This window comes from Pipistrellus kuhlii, unplaced genomic scaffold (genome assembly GCF_014108245.1).
Source record: "Pipistrellus kuhlii isolate mPipKuh1 unplaced genomic scaffold, mPipKuh1.p scaffold_m20_p_195, whole genome shotgun sequence".
NCBI lineage: Eukaryota > Metazoa > Chordata > Mammalia > Chiroptera > Vespertilionidae > Pipistrellus > Pipistrellus kuhlii.
The window spans coordinates 7483-33802 of NW_023425510.1; the positions used below are offsets into that span (position 1 = coordinate 7483).

Sequence of the window (26320 nt, forward strand, 5' to 3'; positions counted from 1 at the left end):
TGCTGGCCTGCTTGATTGCCCCTAACCACTCTGCCTGCCTGCCTCATTGCCCCTAACTGCCTCTGCCTGCCTCATCGCCCCTAACCCTCTGCCTGCCTCATCACCCCTAACCACCTCTGCCTGCCTCATCACCCCTAACCACTCACCTGCCTGCCTCTGTCTGCCTCATCACCCATAACCACTCGCCTGCCTGCCTCATCGCCCCTAACCGCCTCTGCCTGCCTCATGACCCCTAACCACCTCTGCCTGCCTACCTGATTGCCCCAACTGCCTCTGCCTGCCTGCCTGATCATTACACTTTTATTGTTATAGATTAGGGGTGTCGAACTCAATCAGAGAAGGGGCCAAAATCTAAAATCCAGCCTAAATCACGGGCCGAATGGTTTACTGAACAGTCATAAACTGTCATTGTGATGGAAACGCAGCAGAGTGCAGTGATGACAGCACGGTGCGGGCCACATTGCAAGGCCTGGCGGGACGGATTTGGCCCGCGGGCCTTGTGTTTGACACATGTGTTATAGTTGCCTTGCTCCAAATTGTAAGGAACTGCTTGTCATAGAGATAGAAAAGTTTTAATTTTCACTCTTGATATGGCAATCAGCTAACACAGGTGGCCACCAAAGCGGTGACTGACCGAAGGGGCATAGCAAGCGGTGCTGTGAAGTCCTCTCCTGTGAAACCTCCCCATCATGCATTGCTTCTGCCTGGGAACACAAGGGAGCGAAGTTCCCGTCTGTCTGTGCAATCCTCTGAGCACAGTGTGTGAGAACCCAGCCTGTCTGGTCTGGCGCTCACAGAATCACAGGCTTTTTTCCCTTCGCTCCGTGGGTGGAGATTTCCTGGAAGCTGCAGGATCTCTTCCCTTTGACCTTCCCTCGACCCTCTGACTTCACTTCCGCTCTCACCTTTGCTCTCCCTCCACCCCCACAACAGTTACTGCTCCAGGCGCCCTTCGCTCAAGTGTCTGGGACATCAGGCACCGCGTCCCCGACCAGATCCACGATTCCCAGCATTCCTGGTTCTTCCACCTCCAGCCAGAGGCCCCTCCCCTCCCCCCTCATGGCCAGGGTGCAGATGGTGGGCTCACATTGCCAGGGCAACGCCGCCAGCGTCCTTCCTCGGCCACTATGGGTGCCGCCATCTTTGTCACGGAGTGATGGTTAATTTACATATTACTCTTTAATTAGAGGCCTGGTGCATGAAATTCATGCACTGGGGCAGGGGCTATCCCTCAGCCCAGCTCGCACCTTCTCCAATCTGGGACCCCTCGAGGGATGTTCGACTGCCCGTTTAGGCCCGATCCTGGTAGGTGGGATAGGACCTAAATGGGCAGTTGGACATTCCTCTCACAATCCAGGACTGCTGGCTCCCAACTGCTCACCTGCCTGCCTTCCTGATTGCCCCTAATCGCTTCTGCCTGCCAGCCTGATTGATGTATAACTGCTCCCCTGCCAGCCTGTTTGCCCCCAACTTCCCTCCTCTGCCAGCCTGGTCACCCCTTAACTGCCCTCCCCTGCAGGGTTGATTGCTCCCAACTGCCCTCCCCTGCTGGCCATCTTGTGGTGGCCATCTTGTGTCCACATGGGGGCAGGATCTTTGCCCACATGGTGGCAGCCATCTTGTGTGTTGGAGTGATGGTCAATCTGCATATTACTCTTTTATTAGATAGGATAGAGGCTTGGTGCACGGGTAGGGGCCAGCTGGTTTGCCCTGATGGTGTCTTGGATCAGGGTGGGGTTTCCTTGGGGCATGGGGCAGCCTGAGTGAGGGGCCTGTGGTGGTTTGCAGGCCAGCCATGCCCCTGTGGTGACCCAAGTGAAGGCCCTGGTATCTGGAATTTACTTACCTTCTACAATTGTAACTTTGTAGCCTGGAGTGGAGCCAAGCCTCCTGCTCGCTCTGTGGCTGCAGCCATTTCTGTTTGGATTTGTTTACCTTCTATAATTGAAAGTTTGTAGCCTGGAGTGGAGGCCTGGGCATTCCTCCATTGCCAGGGAAACCCAAGCCTCCCTTCTGGTAACCATCTTGGTTGGGTTTATTTGCATACTTGCTCTGATTGGCTGCTGGGCGTGGCTTGTGGGTATAGTGGGGTGATGGTTAATTTGCATATTACTCTTTTATTATGTAGGATTAGATAGGATAGATGTCAGAGAGGAAGGGAGAGAGTGAAACATCAATGATAAGACAGAATCATGGACCAGCTGCCTCTGGCACACTGCACACTGGGCCTGACCAGGAATCGAACCTTGACCTCCTGGTTCATAGGTCAATGCTCAGCCCCTGAGCCCTGCTGGCCAGGCCCCTGGGGTTTTTATTTTTGTCTGTTTGTCTGTTTTTCCATCGTCAATATTTCCCCTCATTTAAACCTGACCTGGCTCTGGGGCTCTGATATGGAAGTGGACGCATTGGTTAAAGTCCACAGTTGGGGAGCGTTTTTCAACCCCTGATGTCATTCCTTTTGGCTCAGTGGATAGAGTATCGGCCTGCGGACTGAAAGGTCCCGGGTTCGATTCCGGTCAAGGGCATGTACCTTGGTTGCACGCACATCCCTGGTAGGGGGTGTGCAAGAGGCATCTGATCGATGACTCTCTCTCATCGATGTTTCTAACTCTCTATTCCTCTCCCTTCCTCTCTGTAAAAAATCAATAAAATATATTTAAAAAAAAAATACAGACGCAGACCCCTGGTAGGCGACCGCAGCCTAGAGAAACACCCACTGTGTTTTATTAAAACCTCACTCTCCAGCCCCGCTTTGGCTGTTGCTAACCCTCACCCAACGGTATTTTCCATCGGTTTTCAGGGAGAGTGGGAGGGAGAGGAAGAGCCAGAGAGAAACATCCATGTGAGAGAGACATGTGACTTGCTCCAGGGGACAGCACCCGTGTTGGGAGGGGCGCGTCCACAGCATGGAGCGGGGTGCTCGCCACAGGCGCCCCATGGGACGTCCCTGAAGCCGAGACCCCCGGCCCCACGGGCTGGAGAGCTTGGGGGGGCTGGGTGGCAGGCGGAGCCGCGGTCAGCCCGGTGGGGGGGCGGAGAAGGGGTGGCTGGCTTCGCTGGACCCTGGCCCATGGCCTTCTTGTCTGGAGTCCACGCTGAGCGCCCAGCTCGGAGGAGCAGTGGGAGGGGGGTCCATTGCCCCCGGGAACACGGGAGAAGCCCCCCCCCCGGCGTGCCGGGCCTGCGTGGGCTGCGTCTCCCTCGCCCGGTGGGATCCACGTGGCTCCCGGTCAGATGGACTCGGAAGAGACAGTCACAGGCCGAAGCCGGTGTGGCTCAGTGGTAGAGCGTCAGTCTGGAGACTGAAAGGTCCCGGGTTGGATTCCGGTCAAGGGCATGTACATTGGTTTCGGGCACATCCCTGGTAGGGGGTATGCAAGAGGCAGCTGGTCGATGTTTCTCTCTCATCGACGTTTCTAGCTCTCTAGCTCTCTCCCTCCCTCTCTGTAAAAAAATCAATAAAATATATTACGGGACACGTGCTTTATTGTTACAGAAACGACAACCCCACTCCGCACCTGCCCGCAGGACGGCACCCCGAGACCGCACCCCACTGCGGGCCTTCCAGCTGCTCCGAGCGCCGCACTCACGGAAGACGCGTTTTCTCACCCGTGAGCAGGAGCGTGGGCTGGCGTGACGAGGGACGCCGCGACCCAGATCGTCCCTGACCCATGTGCAGGGGGCCCGGGCCCCTGGGCGGGTGAAAGGCCGGCTTCCGGGCAAGAGTGGGTGGATGACCAGAGCTCCCGGGTGTGGCCCCGGAGGGGTGGGCCTGGAGGGGGTGGGCCTGGAGGGAGTGGGCCCGGAGGGGGTGGGCCTGGAGGGGGTGGGCCTGGAGGGAGTTGGCCCGGAGGGGGTGGGCGCAGAGGGGTGGGCCTGGAAGGGGGTGGGCCCGGAGGGGGTGGCTCCGGAGGGGTGGGCGTGGAGGGGCGGGCCTGGAGGGGGTGGCCCCGGAGGGGTGGGCCTGGAAGGGGGTGGGCCCGGAGGGGGTGGGCCTGGAGAAAGTGGGCCTAGAGGGGGCGGGCCCGGAGGGGTGGGCCCGGAAGGGGGTGGGTCCGGAGGGGTGGGCCTGGAAGGGGGTGGGCCAGGAGGGAGTGGGCCCAGAGGGGGTGGGCCTGGAAGGGAGGGAGAGGGAGGAGTATGGCCCAGGGGCACCTGCAGGGAGAGGGAGGGGGCGTCTGGATCTGGGCACCACGTGCAGGGAGGGGGGGTGTGGTCCAGGGGCCAAGTGCAGGGAGGGCGGGCCCCCGGCCGCATACCCAGGCCCCGGCGGAGGCTGCCTTTAGCCCAGCGGAGGCGGGTCCCACTCGCGCTCCTGTGGGGGGGACGCCTGGCCTGGAAGGGGCCGCCAGGCAGGTGGGGGCGGAGGAGGCCTAGGGCCTGTTCACCCGGTGGGGACAGTGCTGAGCCTCTGGAGGTCTCCCTTCCCCTGACACCCCTCCCCTCGCAGACCCCCCAGAGCCTGGAAGCCTGAGGAAATTGGCCTGTGACGCCCCCTTCTGCCGGCAGCTGAGCTCACAGCCCCCAGCAAACCCGGCTCCCGGGCTGTGTCTGCCTGGCCTGGCCTGGGCCACCCTGCTTCTGTGGCATCAGTGGCAGGGCACGGAGACGGGGGGACCCACGGGGGCACGGAGACGGGGGGACCCACGGGGGCACGGAGACGGGGGGACCCACGGGGGCACGGAGACGGGGGGACCCACGGGGGCACGGAGACGGGGGGACCCACGGGGGCACGGAGACAGGGGGGACCCACTGGGTCACGGAGACTGGGGGACCCACGGGGGACTGAGACGGTGGACCCACCGGGGGGCACGGAGACGGGGGGACCCACGTTGGCAACGGAGGACTTGGGGACCCACGGTGGCAAACGGAGACGGGGGGGGGGCCGGAGACGGGGGGACCCACGGGGCACGGAGCACGGGGGACCGGGGGCACGAGAACGGGGGGACCCACGTGGGGCACGGAGACCGGGGGGAACCCACGGGGGCACAGACGGAGACGGGGGACCCACGGGAGCACGGCGGAGCCGGGGGGACCCACAGGGGGGCAACGGAGACGGGGGGGACCCACGGGGTAGGCACGGAGACGGGGGGACCACAGGGGCACGGGAGACGGGGGGACCCACGGGGGCAACGGAGACTTGTGACCCAAACGGGGCACTGAGACGGGGGGGACCCACTAGGGGCACTGGAGAACGGGGGGACCCCACGGGCACGGAGACGGGGGGACCCACGGGGGCACGGAGACGGGGGGACCCACGGGGGCACGGAGACAGGGGGTGGGGGGGACCTACAGGGACCCGCACAGGGACAGGGACCTGCTGATTGGAAAGCACCAGACGCCTGCTCCTTGCGATGTCTCAGTTCAGCATGCCCGCTGGTCAGCACCCCCTACCCTGCTCCCTGGAACGAGGGGCTCGCATCGTCCCTGCCCTGCAGCCCGGCTCCCAGAGGCCCCATGGGGGGGCACACAGAAGCCAGGCCCAGCCCAGGAGGGACCTTCCTGTCCAGCCCCAGCCTCCAGCTCACAGGGTCTCCAAGGGGAGGGGGTGCTGTCTGACAGGAGGGCCCCCGCAGCCCCAGGGCCTGCAGGAGGCTGCCTCTCCCTGGGCTTCATCCCCTCAAGCCAGACCAGGGCCCCCAGGGTGCGCCCCGCCCCCTCCAGCCGGGCCTGCTGCTCTGGAGTCCACTGGGAATGCTGAAAGCAAGGCTCATTTAAGAGGCAGGTGACCGGCTGCGGGGAAGGTACGGTTTTATGAGCAGCCACAGCCCTGTCCTGAGGGGCCTGCCTTCCCGCCCACTGCCGGTCTGAGGAAGGCCTGGGTGCCCCCTCCCCTGGCCAGGCCCCGGGGCCCCAGGAGGGGCCGTGCGCTCGGCAGTGCTCCCCTCCCGGCTTCCCAAGTCCAGGGGAGCCTGGCCTTCCTGGGGGCGGGAGGCGGCGGCCGTCCCGGCATCGTCCCCCGGGCCAGGCGCATGGTCCGCCGTCCGCGGTGGCCTCTCCCGGCTCGGCGGGCTGGGCCTGGGCCTGGGCCTGACCCGGGCACGGCCCCCGACCGGCCTCCGGGGCAGACGTTGGCGAAGAGGAGGAGAGAAAGCCAGGCTTCCCGGCCTCGGTCCGCGGGCCCCGCGCCCCGGCCGGTCAGTTGGCCTCGGCCTCGGCCAGCTCCTCCTTGATGGGCGGCCTCCGCGCCCTGCAGTCCGGGAGGTCGAAGCCGAAGTCGGGCCAGTCGTCGGCCGCGGCGGCGCCGGGCCGGTTGGGGATGGTGATGGTGTGGCGCACGCGGAGGTGCACGGCCTCCATGACGCGCTGGCGCGGCAGCTCCCCGGCGCCCAGCGGGAAGGGGGCCGCGTGGCCCCCCGAGCGCAGCAGTGGCTGCGCCCCGCCGTCGTGACCCTGCTTCAGGTCCTGCAGGCCCCTCCAGATGGCCAGCCGGTACTGGTCCGGGAGCTCCAGGGCGCCCAGCTCCTGCGGGGGCGGGCGGCCTTGGTGGAGGCAGCTGCGGGCACTGCTCATCCTCTCCCAAGACACCCTCCACGGGAACCCCCTGCTCCCTGCAGGCCCCCAGGACCAGTGAGGACGAGGGACCCCCTGACCTGCAGGGCCCCCAGGACCAGTGAGGACAGAGGACCCCCTGACCTGCAGGGCCCCCAGGACCAGGAGGGACGAGGGACCCCCTGACCTGCAGGGCCCCCAGGACCAGTGAGGACGAGGGACCCCCTGACCTGCAGGGCCCCCAGGACCAGGAGGGGTGAGGGACCCCCTGACCTGCAGGGCTCCCAGGACCAGGAGGGACGAGGGACTCCCTGCTCCCTGCAGTGCCCCAGGATGGGGGGGCGTGCGAGGGACCCCCTGACCTGCAGGACCCCCAGGACCAGGATAGATGAGGGACCCCCTGACATGCAGGGCCCCCAAGACCAGGAGGGACGAGGGACTCCCTGCTCCCTGCAGTGCCCCCAGGACCAGTGAGGACGAGGGACCCCCTGACCTGCAGGCCCCCAGGACCAGGAGAGATGAGGGATCCCCTGACCTGCAGGCCCCCAGGATCAGGAGGGACGAGGGACTCCCTGCTCCCTGCAGTGCCCCAGGACGGGGGGGGGGGTGCGAGGGACCCCCTGACCTGCAGAGCCCCAGACGCTCTGGAGCTTGACAGTGGGGTGCAATAGAGCAGCGCTGAGGGCCCCACAGGGGCCGGAGTCTGGGTCACACCCTCCCCTGCTGTGGGCCTGGACACGCTGTTTTGGGGGTCCTGACAGGTGTCAGGAGGGCTGAGAAGTGAGGATGGGCTAGGACACCGGTGTGTGGTCACTGCTGAGCTGTGCACGGCCTGGGCCCATCTATCAGCCCCGTGACCACTGTGCCGGCCTGAGGACCTTCCGGCTCCGGCCCCTGAGCCCAGAGCGGAGACCGATGCCCCGGCCCTGCTCACACGTCACGCTGCGCGGGGCCGACATGAGCAGGCCGGGCGGTGGGCCACGGGGACGTGAGCTGGTGACAGGGCCGCTCGGAGGGCCCGGCTCCTCTGACAGACCTGTGCCTGGCCGGTGGGGCCCCAGCAGGGGCAGGCCTCTGGTCTGGGAGAAGCCCCACGCTGGCTCTGGGGTGAGCCTGCCCATGCTGAGCTCAGACGCCGGCAGCCTCAGAGCCTGTGTCCCCGTGAGCGGGCGCGGACCGACTTCGCCTCTGGAACTCAGACTCAGCCCCTCTGCCGCCTGCCAGGCAGCCTGGCCGCTGGGGGCCGTGATCTCCAGTCACACTACCCCGTGCCACCCCATGCCACCTTGCCCACTGCTTGTGCCACCCTCAGCCACTGTCCACACAGCCAGACTTGCGTAGGCTCATGCGTGGACTTCAGCCAAAGCCAGAGGTGGGGCTATGGACGGGCTTGGGGAAAAGATTTCCCAAATCTCACAGCCCCCTCCCCACACGTAAGAACAGGAACAGCCAGAGCCCGCCCGCAGGAGGGGCGGGTGGGCGCGGGGTGCGGGGCGGTGCGGGGGCGGGTCGGGGGAGGAGGCGGGGGGGGGGGGGCGGGCGCGGGCACGGGGGCGGTGCGGGGGCGGGGCGGGGGCGGGGCTGTGGGCGCAGGTTACCTCCAGGCTGAGGCCCTGCAGCTGGTAGACGCTGTGCACGCCGTGGGACGCGAGCCGCTCGAGGCAGTTGGGGCAGCCCAGGCCTGTGAGGAAGCTGCAGAGAGCGCCGGGCTGGGCGGGCGCCGCCCGCCGGCCACCCTGCCACCGCAAGCCCCCAGGACACCCGGCTTTTGTTGGGACCCACTCCCTCCGCTCAGTCCCCGTCTGCTCTCCGCATGGCCAGGGACAGAGACCAGCCCAGGCTGGGGCCGCGGACCGGGAGCCGCGGAGGGGCTGGGGCAGCCCAGCAGCAGCCCACGTACCTGACCAGGCTGGGGTCGGCGTGGTAGGAGGGAGGCGGGGTGCAGTGGGACCCCGAGACCATGGGCTGGGAGCTGTGGCTGCCGTTCATCTCGCCGTTGGCCGGCAGGGTGTGGCCGTGGGTGTTGAGGACGCCGGGGCCTGGCGGGAGTTGGGGGCTGTCTGAGGCGCGGCACAGCCCCCCCGGAACAGGACTGGGCAGAGCCGCCCCCCACCCCGGGCTGTGCCTCCTGCTGTGGCCGGAGCTGCTGGCGAGGCCTCCGTGAGGGCCCTGAGCTGGGCGGAAGCATCCTGTCCGGAGCCGGGCCTCCCCTGGGGCCTCCCCAGCCACCTCGGGGCCTGCTACCCAGCCACTCACCCATGGGCCCCAGGCTGGGCCCGGCCGCGGAGCCGTGCGGGGGCGGCTGGCCCACCAGCTGGTTGACAGAGGGCAGCTTGCTGACCCCGCCGTGGGGCTTGTTCACGGGCGAGAGGACGGGCCCGTAGGATGGAGGCTGCAGGTGGCTCCTGCGTGGAAAGGGGCCCCATGTGGGCACGGGCACAGGCTGCTGCCCGCCCCTCAGTCACCTCCGCCTGGTGCCCCTCCCAGGCCGGTGGGCCCTGACCCCTGGCCCCGCGCGGAGGTGTGAGAGGTACCCCCGTCCTCACCCAGCCTGCCCGGGAGGGGAGGGAGGTGGGCGGCTCCTGGCACTGAGTCGCCCTGGGTGTTGGTGGGTTGGCACTGCTCCGACTACCCCCTCCTCACCCTCCCGGCAGCAGGCGTTTAGGGAGCCCTCGGTGGGAGAGAAATCAGTCTGGCCGTGGCCGCAGCAGGCCGGGAAGGCTTCCTGGAGGAGGGGACGCCAAGCGGGGCGTCGTTCTTTCGGGAGATACGTCTGGCCCCAGGCTGCGGGTCCCCCCACCCCCCGAGGCACTCACGGGCGCTGCAGGAGCTGCTGCTGCTGCCGGTAGGACTCCACCACCTGCTGGGGCACCAGCTCCATCAGCTCGAGGCTCTCCTTCACCTTCATCAGGATCTCAAAGTTCTCCCGGCCCCGCACCTGCACAGAGGCACCCTCAGCCCAGGCCGCCGAGCCCGGACCCTCAGCCCCTCCACGCCTCCCCCAGGAGGGCGGACCCTCAGCCCCTCCCCCTTCCCCAGGAGCCCTGGACCCCCAGCCCCTCCTCCCCCTTCCCCAGAGTCCCGGACCCTCAGCCCCTCCCCCCCTTCCCCAGGAGCCCGGACCCTCAGCCCCTCCCCCTTCCCCAGAGTCCCGGACGCTCAGCCCCTCCCCCCTTCCCCAGGAGCCCTGGACCCCCAGCCCCTCTTCTCTCTTCCCCAGGAGGGCGGGCGGGTGTCCTCTGTCCACACAGCCACGCCCACTCTCCCCTGCCCCTGAGCCTTCACCCCTCCTCAGTGCTCAGCACACTCGGGGTTCACGGCTAAGGACTCAACCAATAGGGGGTGTTAGGAGTCGGGGCTCATTCTCTGACTCAAGTGCAAAGTCCTAGCCAAGTACACGGTGACCTAATCTGCCACTGATGGTTCATGTCACATGACACTTGTGTAGCCGTGGTGAGTGACAGCGAGGTAACTGCCAGACCTAGGCTGGGGCGTCCTCATGCCCCCACAGGAGCTGTGTCATCCATGCTGTGTCCAAGCTCGGAGCTGCCGATGCAGACTCTGACTTGGTGGTGCCTGTCTCCCTGGTTCTCTGGACCTGCACTCCCCTCTCGCTCCTGCCGCCTGCAGGGCAGGTCCCAGCTCTTGGTGTGACCAGCTGCTCGGGGCTGCCCGGTGGATGGATGGATGGATTGGTGGATGGGTGGATGGGTGGATGGGTGGATGGATGAATGGATGAATGGATGGATGGATGGATGGGTGGATGGATGGATGGGTGGATTGGTGGGTGGATGGATGGATGGATGGATGGATGAGTGCGTGGGTGGGTGGATGGGTATGTGGGTGGGTGGGTGAATGGATGGATGGATGGGTGGATGAATGATGGATGGATGGAAAGATGAGTGAGTGGATGGGTGGATGGGTGGATGGATAGATGAATGGATGGATGTAGCTGCCAGACCTAGACTGGGGGGTCCTAATGCCTGCCCCCCCACTGCCCAGCCTGGGCTTGCCGATCGGACACTCACGTGCATGTAGTACATGTCCTCGTCCCCGAGCCGCCTCTTCTTGGCGCTGGGGCCCAGGGCGGGGACGGCGGAGGGGCCCTGCTTGAAGGCTGGAGGGCCGGGCGGGAAAGGATCTTGAGCAGCAGGAGGAGGCGGGACAATGCAGATACAGCCAATGGGACACCTGCCCCCGCCATCCATCCTGGTGGAGCTGGACGCCCCTGGGCCCCGAGGGGGCTAGTTCTTTGCCCTGAGCACAGGCTCTCGACGCCCCCCACCCGAATTTCACCCAAGTCCCCGAGGCAGGCCCCCCGTCCTGCGGGATGGCCACACTGACACTTTTGGTGCCCTCCCCCCGACCAATGCCCCCAGGCCCAGCCGGAGCCCTGCTCACCGCGCTTGCTGGCTGCCCCACTCTTGGCGGCGCTCTCGTTCAGGGCCTGCTGCTCCCGGTAGTGGTCCTCGTCGGCTTTGCGGTCTCGGCCGGGACACGCGCAGATGCGGCCCTCGAAGGACCGGCGGCCCAGCACCTGGCCACTGACAGGGCAGCGGGAGGGAGCTCAGGCCCAGCCCTGCCCGCCCCCCACTCCCCCTCCCCCAGCCCAGCTCGCCTAACGGGGCCAAGGGGTGACCCACTGCCCTCAGATACCCTCTCGAGGCCCAGCTCTGCCCTAGCCCCACAGGCCTCCCTCCCCGCGCACCCTCTGCAGGGCGCCTGTCCGCCCCCTTGGGTCACCTCTGTTTGCCTCCGTCTCCGCGCCCCCCCCCCCCCCAGCAGGGTTGTGTCCCCTCCCCTCCCGCCGCTGTGCGCTCACTCGCGGGCCTCCAGGGTGATGATGACGAGGATGGGCCGGCGGTTCATGCCGCCTACACAGCTGCTGTTGCACATGAAGTTGTACAGGATGGTGGTGAACTCCGTGCCCACCTGCAGGGGGGCAAGGGCTGCTGCGTCAGCACGTGGCCCCAAACCAAGGGGGGACACCTGGCCTTCAAAGCACCATCCCTCACCGCTGGTTCTGGCCCAGGGGAGGCTGGGGGAGGGGACATGCTCTGTGGTCCTTTGTCATTGACACCCCCCAATCCATCACCCATCCACCCCCCCATCCATCCATCCACCTATCCACCCACCCACCCACCCTCTATCCATCCGTCCATGATTCCATCCTTCCATCCATTGATCCATCTATTCATCCTCTATCCATCCATCCACTCATCTCTCCACCCACCCACCCATCCATCCATCCATCATCCATCCATCCACTCATCTATTCATCCATCCATCTAGCCATTATTCATCCATCCATCTGCTCATTTTTCCATCCACCCACCCACCCACCCACCCATCCATCCATCCATCCATCATCCATCCATCCACCTACTATCCACTCACTACCCATCCATCATCCATCCACTCATCTTTCCATCCATCCACTCATCTATCCATCATCCATCCATCCATCCATCCCCCGCCCCATGCACCTATTCATTCATGTCAATGCCAAGCACTGTGCTGGCTCCGGGTACCAATGAGCTCAGACCTGAATGAGAGGCACAAAGTGCTGTGGTCTGGCTACTTGACCATGTCTCCTGGCACAGGTTGGAGGTCAAGTCCTGGAGGCTGGGTGTGAGCGGGCATGGTGTGAGCCGGCATGGTGTGAGTGGGCATGGTGTGGGCTCTCCTGGGCAGAGGGTGCCTGCACCGCCATGGCAGACCCTGGCCCCTTTCTCAGGGAGTGTGGGGAGCACTGAGACTTGAGCCCAGAGCTCATGGCCACACAACATGGGGGGCTGTCATGGTTCCTGTCTCAGAATGTCACTGCGGTCACTGGCTTTGGAAAACAGCCTTTCCCACAGCACCAGCTGCGGGCAGGAGAGCCCTGTGTGCAGGCCAGGCCAGCCCTGGCAGGTGAAGGGGGGCCAGGAGAGGGGGGAGAGGGCAGGGCCACCCCCCCCCGGGCCCTGGCCCACTAAGCTGTGTGCTGCTCTGAGGCCAGGGGCCGTGGGGAGGGGGCAGGGACAGCTCTCGGGATGGCTTCAGAACCAGAAAGAGGACAGGAGAGGGCTCGCTGTCCACCCCCTGCCTTGGCCCCAGCCCACCATCACCTTTGGTCCCTCCACCCCCACTTCTCTTCACCCCCAGCTTCTCATCCCAGCCGGGCCCCATCGGCTCCAAAATGCCACCCCCAGACCGTTGCCTTCAGGTCAAGGGCCGACCTCCCTGGGCCTCTGTACCCTGCCCATCTCTGGCAGCCCCCCCTTCCAGCAATCACCCCTCATCTCCGGGCCATACATGTGCCGTGCCCCTGACCGGGGTCTCTCCTACCCCTGCCCTCCTACTATCATCCACCCACCCACCCACCCACCCATCCGCCATTGAACTGGGGTTCCAAGAAACAGTTCCTTCGGCCTCAGCCCTTCCCCCCTCGAGTCCTGTGTGTGCGAAGAGAAGACAGATGTGGCTCAGGGGCTGAGCATCGACCTATGAACCAGGAGGTCAGGGTTTGATTCCCGCTCAGGGCACAGGCCCGGGTTGCGGGCTCCATCTCCAGTGTGGGGTGTGCAGGAGGCAGCCAACCCATGATTCTCTCTCCTCATTGGTGCTTCTTTCCCTCCCTCTCCCTCCCTCTCCCTTCCTCTCTGAAATCAATTAAAACATATTTTAAGAAGAGGGACAGATGAGGACTGAGCTCAGAGGTCATTAGCCATCCCCCCAACCCCGGTAGATGGGGACCCGGTGTCCGGAGCGGCCCGAGGGTGAGGTGGCCGCAGGAGCAGGACCTTGGGGTGAGGGAGGCGCCCCATGCCATGGACTTCACCTGGGGACACAGGACAGAGGGTCTGCCGGCTGAGGGGACCCGAGGGTCTCTGCCCGGCCCCCCACGGGTGCCCCTGGCCCTGCCCAGCATCCTGGTCCCCCCACGGGTGCCCATGGCCCTGTCCAGCATCCTGGTCCCCCCACGGGTGCCCGTAGCCCTGCCCAGCATCCTGGTCCCCCCACGGGTGCCCCTGGCCCTGCCCAGCATCCTGGTCCCCCCACGGGTGCCCATGGCCCTGCACAGCTGCCCGGCCTACCTGGGGCGGCTCGTAGGGCACCACGACGCTCTGCCTGCCCGTGGCAGGGTCGTCCACGTACTGCGAGAGGCTGTTGCCCTCCACGCGGATGAGGTGGCTGGCGGGGGCAGACTGTCCTGCCGGAGGGGACACGGCCTCAGAGGCGCCCAGGGGTCTGGCCGCCCCGGGGCCCGGTGTGTCCGGCACTCAGCACCTCCAGGCCTGGCCCTGGGCCTCTGGGTGGGACACAGGCCAGCAGCCCTGCCGGCTCTCCTCAGGCACCGCCCCCAAGGCCCAGCGGCCCAGCGGGGAGGAAATGGGGGACGCTGGGCCCCGTCAGCCCCTCCCGCCGCCTCACCCTCGTTGAAGTCGCGCCCGAGCTCGTGGTTGGGGCAGCGCTTCACCACCTCGGTCACGTGCTCCGCCTTCTTGTAGACGGGCATGGCGCGCACGGCGGTGCCCGGCGGGGGCGGCGTGGACACCTGGATCTGGATGGGGCACGTCTTGGCGATCTGGCAGTACAGCTTCTTCAGCAGCGGCGAGTACTGGACGGGGCGGGGGGTGTGTGTGTGTGTGTGAGGCCAAGTCCCAGCTCCACACGCTCCTGTGCCGCCCGCGGGAGGCGCCCCGCCCCACGCTCCCTGAGGACCGGGGCCCACGCCATGGCTGCTGAGCCTCCGCGTGGCCTCACCCTGGAGAGTGGGCACCTGTGCCCTTGTGTGGGTGAGGACAGTGGAGGCAGGAGCAGGACCGGAGCTGGGGGAGGGGGTCTCGCCTACCCCCCTGCACTCCCACTTTACCCAGTGAACCCAGTCCTCCCGCCTCAGCCCCTCCACCCTGCAGGCCTGTGTGGGGGCTGTGCGTCCCGCCTGGCTTTTCCCGCCATGAACCCCGGCTGCAGCGGGCAGGAGTGGCGGGCAGAGTGATGGGCAGGAGTGGTGGGCAGGAGTGACGGGCAGGAGGAGTGATGGGGTCCGTGGGGCCGAGAGTCTGGCAGCCCCAGCACAGGGGCGGGGGAGACCAGGGAAGGGGCCCCCTGGGCCAGCAGCCAGCTCCCACGGGTGGAGCCGGGCTCCAGGCGCAGCTGAGTGATGTGCCCCCCCCCCCCCCCGCCACAGCACACAGACAGCCCTGGGTCTGAGAGCGGGGCTGCCCGCCTGACAGCCTGGTCCTGACAGGAGGGGCCGCTCCCAGCCGAGCCCAGCTCCGCACACAAGCCCCGATGACACTCGTGGGGTCTGGAAACGCGGACCTGCAGCAGCAGCCACGGCACAGTCGGGGGCAGGGGGCGCTGGCGGTCACCCTGGCCCAGGAGCAGCCGGGGAGCTGTCCCTGGTGCTGCCTCTCCCGGAGCGGAGCAGGCTGGGCTGCCGGGGTGGAGGCCTCGCCTGGGCCAGCAGCGGGGGAACAGGCGCCCGGAACCCCCGGGGAGCGGCTCCCCCCCGCCTCCCTCCCTCCCTCCGCGTCCTGGTGAGCCCGGGCCCCACTCCCCACAGGGTCCCGCCGGGTGCTCCCTGCCACCTGCTCCTCTGGCACACACCTGCCCGCCCCTCCCAACAAGGGCCACGTTGCCGTGGTCCCCGCTCCTGGCAGCACCAGGGGTGACGCCGGCGGTGGGGTGGGCAGCAGGGAAAGGCTGAGCCTGGGGTGGGCAGGTGAGACCCACAGGGGCCCCCTCCTGCACCAGGCGCCCCTCCTCCCGGAGCTCGGGCCTTGGCTGGGCGCTGAGGACACAGAGCCGAAGGGACGCCCAGTCCCCACCGGGCCCATGGGAAAGATCCCGTGGAGACACGCCCTCCCTCCCGCCTCTCCTTCCCCGGAACCGCTAGATGGATGTGTTTCAACAGATTCGGAGCCGATAAAATCTTATTTATCTTCGGCTGTTGACACAGAGCCGCCCGGACTTGCCTGCTCCGGGGCGCGTACCCCCCACGTTCGCAGGAAACGCAGTGCCCACACGCTGGGGGATGCCCACCCTGCCCTCTCCGTGCCTTCCTCCCCGCTTCCCTCCTCCGTCCCCACGCCTCTCCGACCCCCAGCCTCGGGGGCTCGCCTGGCTGGGAGCTCGGGTCCGGCCGGGCTGAGGGGCCTGGGCGGGCGGCGGTGGTGCTGGGTGGCGGGCGAGGCGCGGGGCTGTTAATTCCTGGCGCCCACTCCTCACTGCGGGGTGCCCAGCGCCCGCCGTGGGCAGGCCCGGGCAGGAGCAGAGAGGAGAGGTGATAATAACTTGTCTGTCATTTTCCAGGGACATGCAGCATCTTGCAAACCGCAAATACCGTTAACCAGCTCGGGCGAATCTGTTACAACAGATTCTGGAAGACCAGGCTGCGGTGGGCGGGGGAGAGGGGAGCCTGTTTTTTAAGTGATTTTTTAGGGCCCACTTTTATCTGCTTTCTGTGCGTGTGTGTGCCCCGGTGCAGAGCCACGCTCTCTCCTCTCTGAGGACCACCCCTCGCCAAGGCCAGGCCCTCTTACCAGGGACCCCCCCCCCCCGCTGCAGCCCGGGGCGTGGTCACCAGGCTCCCAGGGGCCCAGGCCGCCTGCCCCTGAGCCTGTGGCCCCGGGTCAGAGACCGTCTCTCCTTCCTGGTGAAGAGGGCCTCCAGGGTGACACGAGCCACAGGACACTCCTCCAGCCCCTCAGGCGCCCATCACGCTGCACTTCCCAGATCACTGCCCCCCTCACTGCCCAGCTCACTGCCCGGATCACTGCCCGGATCACTGCCTGCCTCACTGCCCGCCTCACTGCCCAGCTCACTGCCCGCTTCACTGCCCGCCTCACTGCCCGGCTCACTGCCCAGATCACTGCCCAGCTCACTGCCCAGTTCACTGCCCGCCTCACTGCCCGCCTCACTGCCCAGATCACTGCCCGCCTCACTGCCCGCCTCACTGCCCGGATCACTGCCCGCCTCACTGCCCACCACACTGCCCAGCTCACTGCCCGGATCACTGCCCAGCTCACTGCCCGGATCACTGCCCGGATCACTGCCTGCCTCACTGCCCGCCTCACTGCCCAGCTCACTGCTCGCCTCACTGCCCGCCTCACTGCCCGCCTCACTGCCTGCCTCACTGCCCGCCTCACTGCCCAGCTCACTGCCCGGATCACTGCCCAGCTCACTGCCCGCCTCACTACCCAGCTCACTGCCCAGCTCACTGCCCGGATCACTGCCCGCCTCACTGCCCAGATCACTGCCCGCCTCACTGCCCAGCTCACTGCCCAGATCACTGCCCAGATCACTGCCTAGCTCACTGCCCGGATCACTGCCTAGATCACTGCCCAGCTCACTGCCCGCCTCACTGCCCAGCTCACTGCCCAGATCACTGCCTAGATCACTGCCCAGCTCACTGCCCGGATCACTGCCCAGATCACTGCCCAGCTCACTGCCCGCCTCACTGCCCGCCTCACTGCCCACCTCACTGCCCACCTCACTGCCCGCCTCACTGCCCAGCTCACTGCCCACCTCACTGCCCAGATCACTGCCCGCCTCACTGCCCGGATCACTGCCCACCTCACTGCCCAGATCACTGCCCGCCTCACTGCCCGGCTCACTGCCCAGATCACTGCCCGCCTCACTGCCCAGCTCACTGCCCGCCTCACTGCCCGGATCACTGCCCACCTCACTGCCCGGATCACTGCCCACCTCACTGCCCGGCTCACTGCCCACCTCACTGCCCGGATCACTGCCCACCTCACTGCCCGGCTCACTGCCCACCTCACTGCCCGGCTCACTGCCCGGATCACTGCCCACCTCACTGCCCGGATCACTGCCCGCCTCACTGCCCGGATCACTGCCCAGATCACTGCCCGGATCACTGCCCGCCTCACTGCCCAGCTCACTGCCCAGATCACTGCCTAGATCACTGCCCAGCTCACTGCCCGGATCACTGCCCAGATCACTGCCCAGCTCACTGCCCGCCTCACTGCCCGCCTCACTGCCCACCTCACTGCCCACCTCACTGCCCGCCTCACTGCCCAGCTCACTGCCCACCTCACTGCCCAGATCACTGCCCGCCTCACTGCCCGGATCACTGCCCACCTCACTGCCCAGATCACTGCCCACCTCACTGCCCGGCTCACTGCCCACCTCACTGCCCGGCTCACTGCCCGGATCACTGCCCACCTCACTGCCCGGATCACTGCCCGCCTCACTGCCCGGATCACTGCCCAGATCACTGCCTGGATCACTGCCCGCCTCACTGCCCAGCTCACTGCCCAGATCACTGCCTAGATCACTGCCCAGCTCACTGCCCGGATCACTGCCCAGATCACTGCCCAGCTCACTGCCCGCCTCACTGCCCGCCTCACTGCCCACCTCACTGCCCACCTCACTGCCCGCCTCACTGCCCAGCTCACTGCCCACCTCACTGCCCAGATCACTGCCCGCCTCACTGCCCGGATCACTGCCCACCTCACTGCCCGGATCACTGCCCACCTCACTGCCCGGCTCACTGCCCACCTCACTGCCCGGATCACTGCCCACCTCACTGCCCGGCTCACTGCCCACCTCACTGCCCGGCTCACTGCCCGGATCACTGCCCACCTCACTGCCCGGATCACTGTCCAGCTCACTGCCCACCTCACTGCCCGGATCACTGCCCACCTCACTGCCTGGCTCACTGCCCACCTCACTGCCCGGCTCACTGCCCACCTCACTGCCCGGATCACTGCCCACCTCACTGCCCGGATCACTGTCCAGCTCACTGCCCAGCTCACTGCCCAGTTCACTGCCCAGCTCACAGCCCGGATCACTGCCCACCTCACTGCCCGGCTCACTGCCCACCTCACTGCCCGGCTCACTGCCCACCTCACTGCCCGGATCACTGCCCACCTCACTGCCCGGATCACTGTCCAGCTCACTGCCCAGCTCACTGCCCAGTTCACTGCCCAGCTCACAGCCCAGCTCTCTGTCCCGCTCAGCGGGAGCCGCAGGGTGGCTCTGTCAGGTGCCAGGAGGCTGGGACAGGGCCGCAGGGAAGCCACCAGCCTTGGGAGGAGGTGGGGCCACCCGTGACAGCCCCTCAGCCTGCCTCAGAGCACGCACACGACAGCCCACAGGCAGCACCCCAACGTGACCCGGGCCGTGTGGCTGCAGCCTGCAGGACCCCGTCACCTGCAGAGCCAGGGCTGGCCCCGGACATGCCGGCTCCCAGAGGCCACTGTGGTCCTCAGGACGGGCTGGGAGGGGACACGCTGGCACCCCACGCAGGCAGACAGCCGGGTCCCCTCACCAGAGCTCAGGGAGGGTGCACGGGACACAGAACCACACAGGTGTTGAGTGACCAGGACCCAGTCCAGGAGCTGCCCACTGGGGGCCTTTCAGGAGCCAGGAAGCCTGACCCCAAATCCCTCCCCGCCCCCAGATCCCATCGCTCGGCCTGCTCATCCCTCGTGGGCTCAGCCCGCAGAGACCTCTGGGATGCTCAGTGCTGGGCTAAGGTCCTGGGGCGGGGGCGGGCAGCTGAGTGACCAGGAGAGAGGCCGCGGCACCAGCGGGTCAGAGGCCACATCAGCAGCCTGGGCAGCAGGAGACGGCCCAGCCCATAGCGGGGAGCGCTGTGGTGGGCCAGGGGCCGGGGCCTCCCTCAGTGCTCGGTCTGCAGGCCAGGCATCTCCTCCAGCTTCCCTGCACCCCGAGGGGACCGAGGGGGAGCGGGTCATGCTCTGGGGCCTCGAGGACAGGGCTGGGCCTGCCGGGAGCCCCACTCCATGGCACACACGGTGGCCGTGTCCCTCAGGCCAGCCCGGTCCAAAGCGGGGTCACCCTGCCCACAAACTGCCTGCTGACTGCCAACTGCAGCGCCCACAAAGCTGCCCTGGGAGGCAGGCCCCCGCCTTGTGGGCAAACGCGCTGGCAGGGACCCGGCGGGGGCTGTGGGCCAGGCCCCAGAGCACCATGCGGGGACAGTGGGAGACTGGTGGCTAGTGGCTCTGCCCACGGCAGGCCGGGCCCTCCCCTGCTGCCCGGCCCCAATTCCCACCCCCCTCACGCTCTCCGGCTGGCCTGGCCTGGTCTGCCTGGGGACTGGGAGGGTTGGCTGACCTGGGCAGGTGCTGGGTCTGCGGGCACTCTGCCTGCAGGACAGGCTCGGAGCCTCTGGCTTTGGCGCACCATTCTCATCGCTGCTGGGCCCGGTGCCAGCGGGCAGCACAGGGCCAGTCCCTCCCGTGTCCTGCGGGGCTGGCGCTGGCCCAGGGGCAGGTGCCGTGGGAGAGGAGAGAGGAGGCCGGGCCAGGCCCTGCCGTGGCCGATGCTCAGGGCCCCTCCCTCCCCCCCTCCTGCCCCGGAAGCTGCAGGTGTGTCCTTAGTCCAGGGCCCCGTTCATTTCTGTCCGGAAGCAGTGAGTGAACCCGCTCCCGGCCAGCGGGGAGGCCGGGGCCTCTGTGAGCCAGGGGACCCGCACCCTCAGGACCTGCGCGCGGTCCTCTCAGCTTTTCGTTCAGGGTGGAAGCAGCCGAGGTTTTGCTGAACCTCCTGAGGTTCCCGGGAGCCGGGGGCCACTGAGTTCCGGTTTCTAAGCAGGTGGCCTGGCCGCTGAGCCAGGGGCTGACAGGTGACCATGGGCAGGGACCTGCCCTTAGGGCCTCGGTGCCCTCATCCCTGTGTCCCGGACCTGCGACGTGGGGCTCGTTGGAAAAAGACCCTGCAGCCCTGGCCGGTGTGGCCCAGCGGGTACAGCATCTGCCTGCGGACCGAAGGGTCCCGGGTTCGGGTCCCATCCAGAGCGCATGCCTGGGCTGCAGGGTCCTCCCCGGCCTGAGCAGGAAGCAGCCAGTTGATGTGTCTCTTTCACGTCAATGTTTCTGTCTTTCCCTCTCTCCCCCACTCTCTCTATAATCAATGGAACATATTCTCGGGTGAGGATGCAGCAACAACAAAAAGACCAGCAGATACAGATGTTTCTCCGTCAAACCTGGGTGGTAGTGTGCCCTGCCCACAGCCCCAACTAGGGAGCTGTCCCCTGCGAAAACCAGGGCGTGAGGCAGGGCTGTCAGTCCTGTGACTGCAGGCCCAGGGGCTCCCCGGCTGCCCCAGAGGTGAGTGACCCCAGCACAGCCCCCAGCCCGGTCCTCTCCCCGCCAGGGCCGCCTGCAGCGAGCTGTCCCGCCCCCGGGCCTCCGCCTGCGGGCAGGGGCGGCCTCCCTGCGCTGCCCCCCCTCCTGACCCCGCTCGCCTCCGCAGGAGCGGACGCTGCCTGGCTTCCCGGGCGCATACCTGCCGCCGGTGCCAGGAGAGGATTAGTTCCCGGCGCATTCCTCAGGCCGGGGAGCGCACAGGGCGTCGTGTTGGGACACCTTCCCGCTGCTTCCCGCCTGCAGCCTCCCGGCTGGATCTGTTCCCCCACCCGGCGGGCGGCGTTGACTCAGCCCCTTCCACCCTGGAGCCCGCGCAGCCCGGTGCCCGCCGCCTCCCACACCTCCTCCGGCCGGGAGTGCTGCTGCCCCAGGATGGACACACTCGCACACGCGCGCACACACACACACACACACACACACACATGTGCATACATCATACACATGCATGCATGAACACCCACATGCACACACACACTCATACCCATGCACACCCATACACACATGCATACACTCACACACGCACGCATGGGCAAGTGCGCCAGGTCTGGGGCATTTGGAGGTCACGTGAAGGCCGCGTCCAGGCTGCCCCCCAAAAGGTCCCACACTGCAAAACCTCCCCGCTGTGCCCGCTGCCTGCCCTGCAGACTGAGCGCAGGGCCCTCGCCGCCCGGAGGTGCCCCAAGCCTGGGCGGCCTCCACCCTCACCAGGGCTCCCTCCCGCCTGCCTCCGAGTGCCAGCACGTCCTCCCCCCCCCCCCCATCTCAGCAGCAGCACAGCCAGGACGGGAGCGGGCAGAGTTGAGCAGGGTCCAGACAACCCCCCCCCCCCCATGGCTGCTCCTCCCTCTGCTTCTGTGACTCCTGTCGCCGTCTGTCCCCAACACGGCCCGCCCGTGGGGGGTAGGGCGGAGGGTGTGGAACAGGGACAGACACCTGTCTCTCCCTTCCCCCCTAGTCCCCCCCTCCCCCTGGTCCAAGACACATCTGTGCCCGAGGGCTTCCTCTGTTCCACAACTCACAGCGCCCGTCTCCCCTCAGCCCAGCCGGCCGGACACAGACAGCCTCCGCTGTGCTCCTCCCACCGAGCACCCTCCAGGGCCCAATCCCGCAGGCCCGGCCCGGCCCGCTAGCACAGTCCCTTCGGCAGCTGCCGGTGCCTGAGACCACCTCCTCCCGCCTCCAGTGGCAGCGGGCTGGTCAGGACCCTGGGCACGACCAGGGAGCAGCTCCCGTCCCCCCGGGGCCAGCTCAGACCTGCACATGTGAGCGTGTGTCCATCTGCACGTGTGTATGGTGCTTGCACGTGTGTGCATTGTTTGCATGTGCACGCACACAGGCACACATCCGTGAGCAGGGGGCTGCAGACCCTGGTGCCTAAGGGACAGGCGTGAGGCATGAAGGTGCAGAGCAGAAGCCCCGCCCGGGCGGTGGGTGACCCGCGCCCCCGGGCCAGGCCGAGGCCAGAGGCCTGTTCACAGCGTGGCCCCCGGGCGGGGGGTGCGTCCCTGAGCGGGAAGAGGAGCGAAGACAGCAGTCAATCGGACGGCAGTGGAGGAAAACACGCGTTATCTATCAGTTACCAGCGGCCGGCGAGGCGCCGAGGCCGGGCAGCAAGTCCGGGCAGCGCCCGCTTGGCGAGACCCCGGAGCCGTGAGCGGCGGCCAGCGGGCCTGCCCACCCTCCCGGCTGGGGAGGAGCCTGTGGGGGGTCTGCTCGCCGAGGGCCGAGGCGCCAAAAATCTCATTATCGATGTTTGTCCCCCCACAGCCTGCACCCCGAGTGCGGGGGAGGGGGGGCGGGCAGCACCAGCTCAGCCGCTGGAGCAGAGCCGAGGCGCAGCAGGAGGATGCGGTGACATCCTCAGAGGGAGGGAGCCGGGGCGGCTGTCGCCTGGAGGCAGAGTGATGGACACAGGGGGGGCTTGCCCTGCCCCTGGGGGGGCGGGCGGGCTGCCTCCATTCTGGGGGGACCACCCCGGGGGACAGTTGTTGTCACGCCCTCCGGGGCGCTCAGCTGGCGGCGGCGGTGGTGGCACCCGGGAGGGGGCAGAGGCCCAGGGGGGGAGGCAGCGGCAGGGGCAGCTCCAGGCCGCACCCAGCAGACACCCTCCCCCATCCTGCATCCTCAGACAGAAGACAGCCCCCGCCTCCCGCCCATTCCGGCCGGGACCCCGGGGACCGGTAACTCAGCCCTGGCGGCAGAATGAGTGCGGGGGGGGGGGGGGTGGGCCCTGCCCTCCCAGGGGAGAGGAGGCTCAGGGAACAAGCCTGGACTCGGGATCAGATTGGAGCGAACCAGGGGCTGCGAGTGTGAGGATGAGGGGGCTCCCGGCCGGGCTCCCCGTCACCAGCAAAGTGGGGTGTGAGGACCCAGACCACAGGGCATGGAGGCCTGCCTCCTAGCGCCCCATTGCCGCCCTGTCCGCCGAGGAGGTAAAAATGAAGCCAGCTCGCCAGCTGTGCCCGCCCGAGCCCCGCCCGCACAGTGCGGCCGGGGCACCCTGTCTGCTCAGCGCCGGGCGTGGGAGAGACAGTTCACAAGTGAGGAGACCGGGCACTGACCCCACGGAGGACCCTGCCCTCCCCGCCCCACCCCCAGGAGCGTGGGAAAACCACAGCCTCCCCAGCGGGGCAAGTGGGTTCTTAAAGGGGCAGAGCATGGGGTCACCTGCTCGCTGCTCCTGGGGGCTGGGGGAAGGGGGGGAGAACAGACACCCGCCTAGACTTCCTGGTCGGGTCCCCTTTCCAGGCGGTGTGAGCACTGCCAGGCGTCCCGGGATGGGTGCCAGAGCCGGACTCCGCTCCCCCTTTCAGGGGCGAACAAGGGACCCGGAGGGCCCTGTGCCCGGCCCTCGGAGGCGGCCCTGGGTCTGCCGGGGTCTTGGCATCTCTGTGGGTGGGCCGGGCGGGCGGCCCCTTCCTGTCCGGCTGCACTGCGGTCAGGAACTCAGGCTGAGTCCCATCCCCGGTGCCCAGGCCAGCACCCACCCACATCTGCACACTCGGAGCGAGGCACCCTTCCGCCCGTGACTCAGTTTCCTCGGCTGTAACACCGGGCGATGGCAGGGTCGACCTTGCGGGTGGCTCAGTGGTTTCGAGAGTTCATGCGACCTCAGGCACTGAGCCCAGGCCCAGCCTGCGGGGTCAGGTGCTCGGGAGGGCATCCGGGTTGGCTCACTGCCTGCTTTCCCCCCCTTCTCCCCTCCCCCGCCCCCCGATCTGGGGCCAGATGCCAGACCTGGGGTCCCGGCACGGGATTCTCCTGATCCCCTGCCTCAGGGCCCTGCGTAGAGATGACAGCCGCACTCAAAGACAAAGCCACATCCACCAACGACCAGCTGCTGGATGCCGACCTCGCACCAGCCCGGGGCTCCAGGCAGCAGAGCCGCATGCCCCCGCCCACCCAGGACGGGGTCCAACGCGGAGCCCCCGCCTCAGCACGGAGTGCCCGCCCGCCTGCCTCCGCGAATTGCTCAGCCCCTGCCCCGCGGACCTCGCCAGGAGCCACGTCCATGCCCCCAGGCCCCGCGGAAGGCTGCCCGGCTCTGGCCACATGTCCGAGGGCTGGACACACCCACACTGGCCGGCCCCGGGACACGCCTCCCGCCCGACGCTCCTCCCGCGGCGCCGCCCGGCCAGGGAACCTGCGGACAGCCGGACGCCGGGCGCCGGGCCGTGCCTCCCGCTGGCCCCTCCCCCCGCCCTGCCCGCGGGGCTGGCACTCACGGTCCAGGTGGCGGACTTGGCGGTGCTGGACTGCTGGAAGGTGACGTCGAAGTGGTGGGGGCCGGGGTAGTCGGCGTTGGAGGGGATGACGGGCGCGGGCGACACGGTGTCGAAGGTGGAGCTGGGCTGGGCGTACGGGGAGTGGGTGGGCACGCTGGCCGCGTGCTCGGCGGGGTAGGGGCTGGCGGCGCCGGCCCGGCCGCCCAGCTGGTCCATGGTGCTGCTCAGCAGATTGAACTGGGCCTGGCGGGAAGCGGGGAGGGAGGGAGGGGGCCGTCAGGCTGCAGCGAGCTCCCGTCCCGTCCCGTCTGGAAGGTGTCCTGTTACAGCAGCCTTAAAGGGCCAGCGCCCGTCATCCCACGTTTCCCCGGTCCCCCCCGCCCTGGCAGGTCACTACTTGTGCGGGATAAACTGGCATCATCTTCACCTCACCCTCCCCTCCATCCGCTCCCGGCTCCCTGCGCACCTGGAGGCCGCTGTCTCGGGGGGGTGCCCAGCCCGGCCCGTCACAGCTCACGTGGGAAACCCTGGATGCTGGGAACCGGGCTGTGGGCCCCATCATACAGGGGACACGCCCTGGGCTCGGGGGGGGGGGGGGGGATGCCTGGGAGGCGCTGGGGGACAGATTGCTCCCTGTGTCTGCCATGCGGGAGGGGGGCTGGGATGGGGCTGAAGGCCTGAGAGGTGGGCTCCTCCTATGGCCACCTCGCGTCCCCCCCACCCCCGTGTCTCCTGCTGGCAGCTCCCCGTGGACACCCCTCTGCCGGTCTGCACCCGGGCCGGCTCCTCCCCAGGTCGCACCACAGTGGACAGGCGCTCAAGTTCCCTGTGTGGGTGTGTCCCTGCTACCCTCTATGGCCATGGTGCCTCAGGGCAGATCCGATCCACCCCACCCCCCGCCCCCCCGTGGCTGGCAGGGAAGCCCCTCCCCAATCAGGAGGCTTTGGCAGGGCTGCCCCAGCTCCGCCTGCGCCCGGAGCTCCCAGGTCCCAGGGGCCCCCCACAGGCCCGAGGTGGTTGGCGCTGTTTGCGTCTCCGTTTTACAAATGAGGAAACTGAGGCACGGAGTGGCAGTGACGTGGGTGACGGAGCTGCCCTGGTGGGTGGCCCGGGAGACCAGCCAGACGTCCATGGGGGTGGGGGTGGAGCCAGAGCCTCAGGGGTCAGGTAAATTGTGGGGGCTTTTGTCTGGGGTCTCCCTGCCTCCTCCAAGTGCAAAAGCATGCGCACCCGGGGCTCAGCCCTCACTGCACCCAGGCTCTCTCCCCCCGGGGGCTGGGCTGCATGGCCTGTCCCTGCTCCGCACAGCCAAGGGCACCCCCGCCCCCTGCCCCTCTCCACCCTTCCCCCTGCCCCTCCCCCCGCCCCGTGTGCCAGGACGAGGTTCGGAGCCCCGGCCCCTCCCGGAAGATGCTGCACTGAAACTCCGACAGGGACACAGGGACGGCCCCTCCCGGAAGATGCTGCACTGAAGCTCCGACAGGGACACAGGGACGACGGGGACGCAGGGACGCAGGTGCCGGCAGAGGGCGGGCACAGGAGGCAGGCACTCACGGAGGCCACGGCCCCGCACCCCGGATGGGAGGGTCTTAGCCTGGCGCCATAAGCGGGGACCCGCCCGCAGGGGATGGGGGACCCCTGCAGGCCCGCCTCCCTGCCCCCCAGCCTTCACTGGTGAAGCAAGGAGGCCCCACAAATGGTGAGGCGGCTCCGGCTCAGGCTCCTCCACCAGGAAAACACCTCCGAGGGCCGTGAGCTTGGCTGGAGGCAGCGCCTGCGCTCGGAGCGCGGGGGTCCGGGGCCCAGGCCCAGGGCTAGGGCCGGCAGAGCCTCTGGCTGCGGGGGCGGGGCCGATGGCTGAGGGGCGCGGGTGTCCTCTGGAACATCCTGGAACTCACTGCAGGGCTCCGCAGCCGTGAACACGCCAAAAGCGTGAGTTGAAAGAGGCCCACGCGTGAACTGCAGCCCACA

General features: G+C 67.6%; 1 protein-coding gene across 1 annotated transcript; it reads right to left on the reverse strand.

The window, feature by feature from the left end:
• Positions 1-5716: 5716 nt before the first annotated feature.
• On the reverse strand, positions 5717-24666 carry LOC118722267 (tumor protein p73). Its single transcript, XM_036443619.2, has 11 exons — positions 24350-24666; positions 13909-14095; positions 13572-13687; positions 11315-11424; positions 10894-11036; positions 10521-10609; positions 9309-9430; positions 8749-8897; positions 8393-8531; positions 8091-8184; positions 5717-6465 (listed from the first exon to the last, which is right to left on the reverse strand). Exons 1-11 carry the CDS (start codon positions 24563-24565, stop codon positions 6139-6141), a joined length of 1692 nt encoding a protein of 563 aa, XP_036299512.2. The 5' UTR covers positions 24566-24666; the 3' UTR covers positions 5717-6138.
• Positions 24667-26320: the final 1654 nt, after the last annotated feature.